Below are 13,723 nucleotides of genomic sequence, written 5' to 3'. Positions count from 1 at the left end.
CTAGGTAAGAGTGGTCAGATTCTGGATGTACGGCCAGGAAAATACAATGATGGGATGAATATGGAATACGAGGCAAAAGGAAGAATCAAGGGTAACTCTCAGGTTTTTGTTTCAATAAATTAGATGAATGGAGGCGTCAAACTGAAATGAGGAAGAATGGGAGAGAAACACTTTGAGGGGTAAGCAGAAATCAAGAGATTGGCTCCAGCTATTCATGCCTGATATATGTATTAGACATGTAAGTGGAGATGACAAGTAGGCAGTTAGACATAAAAATCTGGGGCTTATAGGTGAGGTCCAGGTTGAGAATATAAATGTCGAAATCAGCAACTTCTACATGTTATTTAAGCCATGACGTTGGGTATTACCTCACCTTAGGATGAGCACAAACAGAGGAGAGGGCCCGGGATAAGAGCTCAGGGATTGGCAATATTTATACAGGTCAGGAAGAAGACCAAAGAACAATGAAGACAATAGAGACTAGTTGAAAGAAGAGGAAAACTGGGGGCAAGTGGTGTCCTAGAAGCCAAATAAAATACTTCAAGAAGAAAGAAGTGACCAATAAGTCAAATGCTACTGAAAGGCTACGCAATATAAAAAACTACTACTGAAATTTGATAAAGGCTGTGCACGGTGGTTTACACCTATAGTCCCAGCACTTTGAGAGGCCAAGGCGGGTGCATCATCTGAGGTTGGGAGTTCAAGACCAGTCTGACCAACATGGAGAAACCCCATTTCTACTGCAAATACAAAATTAGCCAGGAGTGGTGGCGTATGCCTGTAATACTAGCTACTCAGGAGGCTGAGGCAGGAGAATTGCTTGAACCTGGGAGGTGGAGGTTGCAGTGAGCCAAGATCATGCCATTGCACTCCACCCTGGGCAATAAGAGCAAAACTCCATCTCAAAAAAAAAAAAAAAACAAAACCAAGTTTGATAAGATGGAGATCAGAGCAGAGAAATAGTGCTGGCAATGGCTGAAAAAGGGACCTGGGCCTGATTTTTTTCTTTTTATTTTTTAGTGAGTCTTTTAATTAGTAATTAAAGTAGAGTATTAATCAGTATCTGTGATACCACTGTGTAACACAATATACACTTAAAAAAAATAATTTGAAACTTTTAAGGGTTACTCCATGAATGGAAAGACAAAAGTAAGTTTCTAAAATTTCAATATAATTCACACACCATAAAATTCACTACTTAAAAATATGTCAATTCAGCGGTTCTTAGTATAATCACAAGGTTATACAACTGTCACCACTATCTAATTCTAGAATATATGCATTCCCTCAAAAAGAAACTCCATACCCATTAGCAATTACATCTTATTCCTATCCCTAACCCCTGGCAGCTAACTATCTACTTTCTGTCTCTATGGATTTGCCTATTCTGGACATTTTATGCAGTCATACTATATATGGCTTTTTGTGATTGGCTTCTTTCACTTAGCACACTTTCAAGATTCATCCCTATTGTAGTATGTATCAATACTTCATTCTCTCTAATGGTCAACTTACATTCCATTGTATAGATATATCACATTTTATTTATTCATTCATCAGCTGACAGACATTTTGGCTGTTTCTACTTTTAGGCCATTATGATAACTGTGCTATGAACATTTGTGTACCAAGTTTTCCTGTGGACATACATTTTCAATTCTCTTGGGTATATACCTAGAAGTGGAATTGCTGGGTCATATGGTAACTTTATGTTGAATTTTCTGAGGAACTGCCAAACTGTTTCCAAGCGTGCCACCACATTTTACATGCCTGTCAGCAATATATGAAGATTCTGATTTCTCCATATTCTCACCAAAACAAGTTATTTTCCTTTTTTTTTCCCTTTATTATCACAATCTTCGTGGATGTGAAGTGGTTTCTCTTTGTGGTTTTACTTTGCATTTCTCTAATGACTGATGATGTTGCACATCTTTCCATGTGCTACAACTATTCATATATCTTCTACGGAGAAACGTCTATTTACATCTTTTGCCCTTTTAAAAACTAGGTTGCTGTCTTTTTATTATTGAGTTGTAAAACTGTTTATATAGTCTATATGCTAGACCCTTATCAGATACGTGATTTGAAAATGTTTTCTCTCATTCTGTAGATTGTCTTTTTTCACTCTCTTGATAGTGGCCTTTGACATATACATACTTTTCATTTTGAGGAAATAAAAACTAATGAGTTTTGAGATGCTAATAAAGTTCAGTTTGCAAAACAGTGTTAAAGGCCAGCACCTTGTTTCATTGAACAAACACACACAATTATACTAATGTCATAAAACCATTCATCTTCTTTGTCAGAGATAGGTAACAAGGCACAAGCATATCACCTGGCAGCATGGCAAACTAAGACACCTTCCAGTAGAGTAAAAGAGGAGATACCTAAGGACATATGGTTGGCAGGTGACAAAGCCAAGGAAGACTATAGCCTAGGTCTTCTACCTCACAACAGATGCTCATCTCACTACTACATTAGCTAGCACATTAGCTAGCACACGGATGGGAAGCAATGTACTGAGTAAGGAAAGAGCCAGGTTCTGTGTTACTAAGTCACTATGTGGTCTTGTGCAAGTTGCTTTGCCTTCCCCCCTCCAATTGTGTCCATGTCTACCAAATAAGCCTGAAATATCAGATGAGTTTCAAGTTCTCTTCATTACAAACATTTTAAAGAAACCTACTGATTAAGCAGAATAGCTTTTTGAAAACAAAACAAAAACCTTAAAATGTCAGAGCCAGAAGAGACTTTAAAAAAATCATTTAAGCCAGTAGTCCTCAACCTGGAGGTAACTGTTAAAATGCAGACATAATAGAGATGTGTGAAAAAATGCAGATATCCAGGCCCTAACTCCAGAGAATCTGATTCAGGCCTAAGAAAAGGTCCAAAAATCTGTTAAATTTAACTTAATACTCAAAGGAGTTTGATGTAAACCGATTTCACAACATGTTCTGAAAAATATTTACCTAAGGAAGCTGAAGCCCAGAATAGCCAGCTACATATATATATGTAACAGCCAGCTACATATATATGTAACTATATATATATAGCTATATATATATATATTATATATATATTATATATATATAGTTATATATATATATAATATATAATATGTAACTGTATATATTTTGTTAAGTGTTTACCGTATGCCAGATACTACCTTCTAAGGTAAATATTACCTCATTTTACAAGTGAGGAAACTGAGATACAAAGAGATGTATTAACTTGCCCAAGAACACACATCTCGTAAGTGACAGAACCACATAATTCAAAGCCAGACAGACAGCCTAGCTCCCAATCTCGTGTTCTCAACTAAGACATAAAAGCTGTGCTTTAAGATCAGGCTGACAGGCCAGCGAGGAGACAGAAATCCAGGTATAAGGCTAAAAGAGTCTAGATAATAGCTTTTGGATAGCATGGTTTAACATCATATATAAACTTTAATAGTCAAAACAAATTAAGCAAGCAGCTTTTCTTTATAACTGCCAGGCAGAACAAAATGCTTTGATGTATTTGGGACAAAATAGTGTACTGCAATGATCTAAGTCAAGTCATTCTGTGATGGAGGCGGAAAGATTATATTTGCATACTTATTTTTAAAATCAAGAAACAAGAATTGCAATGTTCTTAAAGTCAGTTTCATAAGAGTAGAAATTCACATCTGCTTAGGGGAAGCTTTTATTACATTTCTTTAAGGCAAGTGAAACTACAGCTGCAGAAATAAAATAAAACCCTCCCCTCCCAAATCAAGACACTACAAATTAAAGAAATTGGATTAGGTTTGGTACAGTGGCACATGCCTATAATCCCAGCTATTCGGGAGGCTGAGGCAGGAGAACTGCTTGAACCTGGGAGGCAGAGGTTGCAGTCAGGGAGCCTGCAACACTGCACTCCAGCCCAGGCAAAAAAAAAAAAAAAAAAAAAAAAAAAAAGAAAGAAATTATATTATAGGTAACAGCTTCTCATTCCCATAGAGCAAAAGCCTCTCTACTCTTTCAGGTCCTGCTCCACTGAGAATAGCATTTTTTCCCCAAGTTCTCTCCCACAGTACTCTTAGTCTTCAAACAATCCTCTAAAGCTGTTTCTGAAGATTGAGGTGGCAGATCCCAAGTTTTTTCTCTGCAAAAGTCAATGCTAAAAGTACTTATTCTGTGTTGATAACTACAGAGAAGCAGTCACAGGAAAACAGACAAATACGAATTGGTGAAATAATACAAAACAGTATGTCATATTAAGTGACAGCTTAATTCCCATGTGCAGAGTAAGTGCTAGAGGAATTCAGAGAGGGAACAGTTCAATGTAAGGCTGAAATCAAGTTTTCCAAGAAAAAGCACTCAAGCAGCTCTTGACTATTCTATCTCTTCTGTCCCCACTTATTGGTTAAATCTTCCAAGCACTCTTTTGTGAGACCCTTTATCTATTTCTGCTACTCATGTTGAGGTTCTCATCACCCTGTCATTCTACTTTTACCACAGATTGCCCTTTATAAAGAACATTTACTTCTAGTAGATCCAAAGGACAGAACACAGAGCTGGGTGTGGTGGCTCATGAATGTAATCCCAGTACTTTGGGAGGCTGAGGTGGGGAGATCACTTGAGGCCAGGAGTTCAAGACTAGCCTGGGCAACATAGTGAGACCTTGTCTCTACAAATAATAATAATAAAAAGGGCAGAGAAAATAAAAAAACTCAAAAAGCATTTACCAGCACTAAACAATTTGATCCTTACAACAAGCCTATAATACATATGAATGTCCACAGTATTTACACAAGGAAATTTAAATTCAGTAATATCACACAACTTATCCCAGGTCATGTGGCTTTTATTAGGTTGGTGCAAAAGTTATCACGGTTCCTGCCATTACTTTTGATGGCAAAACCCACAACTACTTTTGCACCAACCTAATTAATATGCTGCACTACAACTCAAACTTGTCTCTTTTCAATATATATATATTCACTACTGTGTATATGGCCTTATTAAGAAGGCTTCTACTTTCTGTGTCTCCAAACCATCAGCTTTCCTAAAAACCACTTTACAGTCTCAAAACCCTTCAACAGCTTTCTTGACCCACTTCAGACAATCCATGGCCTCCCTAACTGGATTCTATCTACTTGTCACTACAGTTCCTTTAGAGAGCCTTCTAGTCAACTCAATACCTGAGAAACATTAAGCACCATCACATCTGTGTACCTTCACTCAATGAGACTTTTTTACCTGACATGTCTTTCCTCTCTTTTTTCCCCCAAATAAGGTGCCAGCTCCACTTTCAGAAATGAGGCCTTTCCTTGAGACTGTCACTCTTAACAATAAGATCTCAGGGATCGCTCTATCTCATTTGAACTTCTGTAAAAAGTACACACTTGAATATACCATATAGTTCCTTAAATAGGTTTAATTACCCCATCTCCTATATTCAGCTATTCTGAGTGCTCTCTGACAACAGGATTCTTCCTTCACCATTACACATTTGTACTGGTCACTGCAGGTAATGGAGATCATTAATGTGTACCATCTTATTTGGTTCTCCCCAAAACCTTGTGATATAAGTGCCAGAGATCCTAAAATTCCAAATGAAGAAAGGTTAATTGACTTGCCAGTCTTCATACTGTTTGCAAGTAGCAGAAATACTTCAAAGCTGAAATCTTATGATCCCCAAATCCGGGTTCTTTCAATAACACAATGTTGCCATATACTATTGCATAATAACAGTGTTCCATACTGCCTTAGTAGAATGCCCATGCTTAATGTTTGCTGATGAAAATCCAGGTGGAAAGAAGAGCAAGAGCAGTCAGTGGGGAAGGTAAGCACAGGCTGTGAGATGCTTACCCAGTGAGAAGAAAGGATTTGTGTACACAAATGACCATCACCTCCCCCATACTCTCACAGGTCTTGAAGCAATTTACCATCCCAACCTCCAGAATATGTTTCTGTATCTTAAGGTTTGAGGGTGTGGCCAGGTGTATGGTGACTCATGCCTGTAACCCAGCACTTTGGGGAGCCGAGGTGGGAGGATCACTTGAGGCGAGGAATTTGAGACCAGCCAGGGCAACACAGTAAGACCCTTGACTCTACAGAAAAGTTAAAAGCAAAAAAAGTAGCCAGGTGTGGTGGTGCACATCTGTAGTTCCAGCTACTCCGGGAAGTAGCTGGATATAAGTGCCAGAGATCCTAAAACTTATATCACTCCTGGGGTGGGAAGATCACCAGGGCCCAGGAGTTCAAGGCTGCAGTGAGCTGAAATTCATTCTGGGTAACGGAGTGAGAGCCCTCCCACAAGAGAAGAGTGTGAGAACCATGTCTTTCAAAACCAATGACACTCAAAAAGACAAGTAAAAAGATCTGGATCTGACCACCTCAGCATAATCATGTAATCATTTCTTAAGCACCTACTATGTGTTATGCATAGGAAAGTCTGAAAGCTGTTTTCAATTAAAGTCAAAAATCCTGTTTACTACATTAAAGACACCATGCTTAACAATTCTTATCAAACCAGGCCAGGGCCCTACAATGAGAGAACTGGAAGGGAATTTAGGGTTAAGTCCCTCATTTTAAAGCTAAATCTCTTACTTTGCAGCTGAGAAAACAGATACAGAGGGAGCAAGCATATTTCAAGGTCACAAAGCTAGTTAGAGGCAAAACCAACAACAGGATGAAGTTCTCCATGCAACTGTTTCTTCCAAGATGCTGTACAAAGAGCAAGAAGGGCCAACCCAGGGACAGTTTTCCATTTTTTCTTTTCTTTTAGGCCCTTGTGGCTAGAACTGCAGTTAAAAAAAAAAAAAAAAAAATGAATAAGCAGAGCAGGAAAGGGGCTAGCGTGAGCGGGAGCAATGCACTTGGTGGCAAGCAGGGAGGTGGAGGGAAGACAGGAGAGGGCAGGGAAAAATAAGAAAAAAAGAAAAATCTTAAAGGCTTCTTGTCAGCCCAGTAGGAAGCGTCAACATTTTGGAATCTGTAGCAGCACACAAGGGTGATGGTGGTAGGGAGTTTGGGGAATACTGATTCTTTAATCTTTGGGCTTCGGTTTTCCGTGTCTGTGAAATGGGCACATGCAACAGTGCACCCAGCACCCCAAAAAAGCGATGGACACGATGAAGTATGGAAAAATAAAATTACTGAAAAACCCGTAGTGGCCAGGACCAGAACATTTGCGAGAAGGGAAGAAGTCCTAAAGAGGAGAGGGTCCAGGTGTGAAGTGTGATGAGGGCATGCTACAAACAAGCATGCTTAGGGTTCTCATGGTGGTCACACAAGGGCTCCCCTCAAAAGACCGTAGAAAATAAGGGAGACGGGGATGGGAAGGTGGGCTCGCCGCCTCCCAGGCCTCCCCAGGATCCGACTGTTCGCAAAAACAGGCTCCTCACCTTATCCAACAAGCCACTACGGCCAATGCCTGTCCCGCAGCTGGAACCACCGCCAGCCCCACTACTGCCTCCGCTACCACCGCTTCTCCCGCCCTGTGCAGCTGCCGCCGCCATCTTCTCCGCCTCTGCGTCTCCCTCCCCTCCGACTTGTCCGAAGCCGATTGGCTGAAGCTGACGGTGTGACGCGCCGCGCAGAGTCTATCGGGATCCGTAGTTTGGGGCTGGCTGTCGCGAGGTAGTCGGCGGACGTGGCCGCGGAGCTTGCTGGGACTTGTAGTTAGATGCCCCGGCCGCCGGTTGCCGCCTAACACTTGTCAGTCGCCGCGTAGCGGTTACTAAGGGGTGTGAAAGGTCGTGGCAGGCACCACCGTGGAGCGGCTCCGAGATCCCCGGGAGGCTCGCAGGCGCGCATCCCTCCTGACTGGGACGTCGCCTCAGCGGACCCCTCGGAGGCGGAAGCGACGCCGAAGGCAGGTGTGACTGAAAACTTAGTTTTCGAGTTCGAGTCTTTATCCGGCCCAGAAGTGGAGTTTCCAAAGGGGTGGGGAGGAGCTCGTCCTTCATCCTTTTCTAGACTGGCTGTGGCACTTACTGATTATTCTCTCAAGCAGCTGTCATTTTAGCGGTTAGTAATGCTTTCGTGTTACGGAGAACTCACATTTACAGAGTGCCTACTGTCTGCCAGGCAGTATCCCATGTGCACTTCCAGCCATCCTCTCTCTCATTGAGTCCCACAACAGCCCTGTTAGTTGAGGAAACTAAAGAACCTACGCAAGGCCAGATGGCATGTATCTGAACTCCGTTTTTCAAGCCGACATTTAAAAAAAAAATCAAAACCAATATGTATCCCTTCTAACACTGCTTTTACTGTTCTAGGATGTAATAGTATTCTAGATTTTAATTAATTAATATAATTTTTTCACAAATATATATATACTGAGCACCAATATTGTACTAACGGATACAGGGGATCAAGATAGACCTGGTCACTATTCTGGTGGAACTCCTACTCCATGACAGGGTTATCAAATATGCTCTATCGTGACAGAGCATTGTATTATACTATGCTCTATTACATTATGTTAAGTGTTTTTTATTTCCTGTATATCCCCCATAAGTGTCTAAATAATTAAACAAATATTACTGAGTTGCTTACTATGTCACAGACCCTTTCTAGTCACCAGAGATATATCCATGAATAAAAGAGACAAAAACTTGTCTTGGCAAAGCTAAAATTCATGTGAAAATAATTATCACAGCCAGGTGTGATGGCTCATGTTTGTAATCCCAGCATTTTGGGAGGCCGAGGCAGGCGGATCACCTAAGGTCAGGAGTTCACGAGCCTGGCCAACATGGTGAAACCTCATCTCTACTAAAAATACAAAAATTAGCTGGGTGTGGCAGTGGTGCCTGTAATCTCAGCTACTTGGGAGGCTGAGGCAGGAAAATTGATTGATTACAGGAGGCAGAGGTTACAGTGAGCCCAGATCAGAAGGAAAAGAAAATAATTATTGCTAAATAGCTAAATTATCACTAAAAAGAAAATAATTATCACTAAATAACAATAACATCAGATGAGATTTCATTACCTCTGTGAAGCCATCCATGGACACTCTAGTCAGATACCCCTGTAGCTCGTTGTTGCTGTTTATCTTTTACAACTTCTCATTTTTCAATGAGATGATATAGCATTGCCTTAGTTCCCCTCCCCCCACCCACCCACCTTTTTTTCAGACAGAGTGTCACTCTGTCACCCAGGCTAGAGTGCAGTGGTCGGATCTTGGCTCACTGCAACCTCTGCCTCCTGGGTTCAAGCAGCTCTCATGCCTCAGCCTCCCAAGCTGTAGTCCCTGTAGCTGGGACTACAGGCACACACCACCATGCCTGGTTAGTTTTTATATTTTTGGTAGAGACAGGATTTTGCCAAGTTGGACAGGCTAGTCTTGAACTCTTGACCTCGAGAGATACGTCTGGCTCAGGCTCCCAAGGTGCTGAGATTACAGGCATGAGCCACCGTGCCAGGCCAACTACCCATCTTTCAAGTTCCAGCTCTAATGTCACCTACACTGTGAAACTATCCCTGATACTCGCTGCTTCTTTCTTCACAGATGACATGAAGTGCTTCTATTGCATTTTGTTCATGGGTTGGGTTAGTTCAATTAACGCTCACTGAGACTCTTCCTTCAGTAGGCCAGGTTCTGTATGAGATGCAATATAGAGAAATAAATAGGACCCAGGCCTGACCTGACCTTGGTGATACTCACAGCCTGGTGAGGTGGGGAACAGACAAAGAAGCAAGCATTATAATACAGTATGGTACAGTGCCTGTATTAGTCTGTTTTCACACTTCTATAAAGAACTACCCATGACTGAGTAAACCTCTTTTTTAAAAAAAGAAAGAGGTTTACTTGACTCACAGTTCCACATGGCTGGAGAGGCCTCAGGAAATTTACAATCATGGCAGAAGAGGAAGAGGCAAGTCTTACATGGCAGCAGGCAAGAGAGAGCAAGAGTGTGAAGGAGGAACTGTCAGACACTTATAAAACCATCAGAGCTCATAAGAACTCACTCACTGTCATGAGGACAGCATGGGGGACACCACCTCCATGATCCAATCACCTCCTACCAAGTTTCTCCCTCAACACATGGGGTTTATGGGGATTACAATTCAAGATGAGATTTGGGTGGGGACACAAAGCCTAACCATATTAGTGCCTCCATTAAGAAGTGGGCTTGATGGCTGGGTAAGGGGGCTCACACCTGTAATCCCAACACTTTGGAAGGTCGAGTTGGGCAGATTACCTGAGCTCAGGAGTTTGAGCTCAGGAGTTTGAGCCTGGGCAACATGATGAAACCCAGTCTCTATCAACAATACAGAAATTTAGCTGGGCATGGTAGCACGTATCTATGGTCTCAGCTACTTGGGAGGCTGAGGTGGGAGGATTGTTTGAGTCTGGGAGGTGGAGGTTGCAGAGAGCTGAAATCATGCCACTGCACTCCGGTCTGGGTGACAGAGTGAGACCTTGTCTCAAGAAAGAAAAAAAAAAGAAGTGGGCTTCAGGAGGGTCAACCTGAGGAGAGGAAGATACAGGAAACCTAATCTGTATGTAACCGGGCAAGGAAGAGGGGCAGAAATGTGATAGGCCAAAGGAATGGAACAAGCAAATATATGCGTTACTGCATGTGTGTGTTGTGTAGGGCGGGTGTGGGAGAAAGGGAGAATGTTTGCTTTGGAGGAAGCACTACAGTCAGGTTGGTATTAGCAGCATCAAGTTTGAGATAGAGACCAGAGGTAACTAAACTAACCAGGCAGTCAGCCTCCAAGCCTGGAACTTTGACTTTTTTTGCCTGCCATATAAAGTTTATACTTGTCTTAGATAATGTAACCTAGGGGTTATGTGCCCTTCTTGGCCCATTAGTTGTAGATCCGCACCTTCTCACCTGATATTCCTAATAGGGGACTGGAATTTCTACAGTTGCATCCAGGTCTGTGTGCCTCCTACAAACTTGAGTGTGAGTCATCTTTTGTGTTATATGCATGACAAATACTTTTCCCAGACTGTGACTTATCTTTCAACTTTGACTTTGCTATTTTTATCTGGCAGAAATTAATTTTGTGTAAATAATCATGTAAACAATCCCTTCCTTTCAGATATGTGCTTCATGTGTCTTATTTAAGCACTCCAGCCATACTCCATTATCATAATTACATTCTCCTATACCACCTTTCCATGTATGTCTTGTCTTTATCTCCATCTCTGTATCTATATCTATTTCTTGAATCTTTAGTTTTATGGGCAAGGACTAAAGGCAAGACAAATTTTGGAGCAGAAGGCTCAAGTAGAATATAATTAATGAGAAAGTTCAAGAGCTCTGAATAGCACACTAAAAAGGAATATAAAATTTATTTTACAGGCAAAGAAACAAGTGAAGAAACAAAAAAAAAAGGAAGCCAAGGGGCCATTCTCAAAGTCAAAGATCAAGTAAGTACTCTGCCAACTTGAAGCCAGGTCACCATATTCTGTAAGTTACTGAAGGCTTTTCCAACAGCCATCATATCTAACATTTTCCAGCCAGCAATTTACTCATTCATTCCTTCATTCACCTCTCTAGCAGATGTGTGTGATTGGTCTCGTGCGAGAGAGTTCCTGAAAGACATATTGACTGAATATAAATTTGTCCCCATCCATCCATCATCTATCTATTAATCTTCCCAACGTATTTTTAGTGAGTTGTGGGCTCTGTGCTACATTCTGGGATTACATAGGTGAATAACGTAATTATAGGCCCCACAGCAGGTGAGAAGTTGATGAGGGGAGCAAACAACTATAATAAAGTGGTAAGTACTATCCTAGGCAAAGTATGGAATGTTGTAGGAACACATAAGAAGAGCCTCCAATGTTTTGCAGGGAAGATCAGGGATCAGAAAACTCATAGTGCCCTGTGTTGGACCAAAGGAGGTACCAGCATTCATTCATTTATTCCACAAATGTTTATGGAATCTGTTATATGCCAGATGATTTGTTAGGAATAAATTGATGACTGCCATTGATACTGCCCTTTCTTAGGAAGTTTTAGAGTCTAACTGAGGATGTGTGTGTGTGTGTGTGTGTGTGTGTGTCTGTATATATATATATATATATCTTTGTCCCAGGAGTGCCATCATATCCTTCACTTGGCTCTATTGAATGCTTCCTATGAGCTAAGTCCCAAGGGTGGAAGAGAAACAGTGAATTTGATGTGTTTCCAGACTTGCATATTCATAGTCCATTGAAGGCACTCCTCCATGATCATTGATAATCTTATGAGGTCAGGCCATGAAAGGAATACTGATGAAAGACTTCACAGCTTAGCAAAAGCAGCAGTTATTTTCACTGGCAGGTTCAGTGAAGGCTTTGTGGAAGTGTTGGCATCTGGGTGGAGTCTAGAAAGATGCTTTTTTTCTATCCATTCTATCCATTGTTACCTAATTTATTTCTTACTGCAATTCTTGGAGGCACAGAATTTTTATCCTCATTTTACATGTGATAAATCTGAGGCACAAAGTGGTAAAGTTATTTGCCTATTGTCACTCAGCTTGATAGGAGAAACTAGAGTCAAATTTAAAAATTGTTGCCCCTCCTATTACACCATTCTATATTCATAGAATATTTGTCACTACCAGGAAACCTTCTCCTGGGACATCTCAATCCCAGCTTTCCACACTACTCTTTTTTTTCCCTGAACTCTTCCCAGACCCTTCATACTGTGATCTCATCTCACATACCTTGTGTGACCTCCCTTCCCCTGGCCAGCAGCTTGCGGGTTCCCCAATCTCTGCTACCTCAAATTGCATGAAGCTGTCTCAACGCATATTTGGAAATGGCTAGATCCCTTTAAAGACAAATTTTAAGAGCTCAGAGTTAAAGAAACTTAATATTTGAGGTGGTCTTGGAGCTGAATTATAAAGGCTGAGATCAACCAGGTGAACAAGGTGAAGAAGGGTATTTTAGGCTGAAGGAACACCAGGAACAGAGGCAGGGAGGACTACGTGTGAATGATATGTTTTGGGAGTGGAAAATGACACTGTGGGCCTGAACTAACTGGAGAACTGTGGGTAGAACTAACTGGAGCTGGAAAGGTTAGGACATAGGACTCCAAGGACTTTCAAGATCAGGCTTAGGCATCTGGCCTTCATGTTTAGTGGGAACCCAGTCAGAAAACTTTTGCAGTATTCTAAGTTGGTGATGTTGAATGATTTAATGAAAGCAGTAGAGATGGAGAAAAGTAGACCATTGGAACAGTATTTCCAAGCTGAAATTGTCATGACTCAGTGACCCGTTAGATGTATGGGATAAGAAAAGAGGAGCTGGGTCTAGTATGTTTAGGTTGCATTGGTGGTGCTGTGCATTTTCATAACATACATTTCCTTGAAATGTAAGGAAATGAATGTAATTTCAAGGAAATGTATGTTATTGAATTTGAAAATCCCAGTAGTGGGAGTTTGTTTTATTGATTGGGACTTACTGTTTAAATTTCCACACCATGAAAATAGAAGATCAGGTTGGGTATGTTGGCTCATGCCTGTCGTCACAGTACTTTGGGAGGCCAAGGCAGGCAGATGGCTTGTGTCCAGGAGTTTGAGACCAGTCTGGGCAATATGATGAAACCCTGTCCCTACAAAAAAGACAAAAATTAGCCAGGCATGGTAGCATGTGCCTGTAGTCCCAGCTACTCAGGAGACTGAGGTGGGAGGATTGTTTGAGCCTAGGAGGTTGAGGCTATAATCAGCCGTGATTGTGCCACTGTACTCCAGCCTGGGTGACAAAAGTGAGATACTGTGTCAAAAAAAAAAAATCAGAAAAAACAAATGTA

At 41.3% G+C, this 13,723-nt stretch overlaps 2 protein-coding genes across 2 annotated transcripts in view; one reads left to right on the top strand and one right to left on the bottom strand.

Annotated features, from left to right (window-relative positions):
* The window catches only part of SPCS2 (signal peptidase complex subunit 2), a 28,588-nt gene extending 21,061 nt beyond the window's left edge, over positions 1–7,527 (bottom strand). The window contains exon 1 of the mRNA XM_032259072.1: positions 7,370–7,527. Within this exon, the coding sequence (XP_032114963.1) occupies positions 7,370–7,483 (114 nt within the window). The 5' untranslated portion in view covers positions 7,484–7,527. The remainder of the gene's footprint in view (positions 1–7,369) is intronic.
* Positions 7,528–7,586: 59 nt separating this feature from the next.
* Positions 7,587–13,723, top strand: part of XRRA1 (X-ray radiation resistance associated 1) — a 115,797-nt gene continuing 109,660 nt past the window's right edge. The window contains exons 1-2 of the mRNA XM_032259073.1: positions 7,587–7,843; positions 11,285–11,352. The gene's annotated coding sequence lies outside the window, so the exon portion shown is untranslated. The remainder of the gene's footprint in view (positions 7,844–11,284; positions 11,353–13,723) is intronic.

This window comes from Sapajus apella, unplaced genomic scaffold, assembly GCF_009761245.1.
Source record: "Sapajus apella isolate SASKATOON/1434 unplaced genomic scaffold, GSC_monkey_1.0 scaffold106, whole genome shotgun sequence".
NCBI classification, from domain to species: Eukaryota; Metazoa; Chordata; class Mammalia; order Primates; family Cebidae; genus Sapajus; species Sapajus apella.
This window is presented reverse-complemented; position numbering and strand designations above follow the sequence as displayed.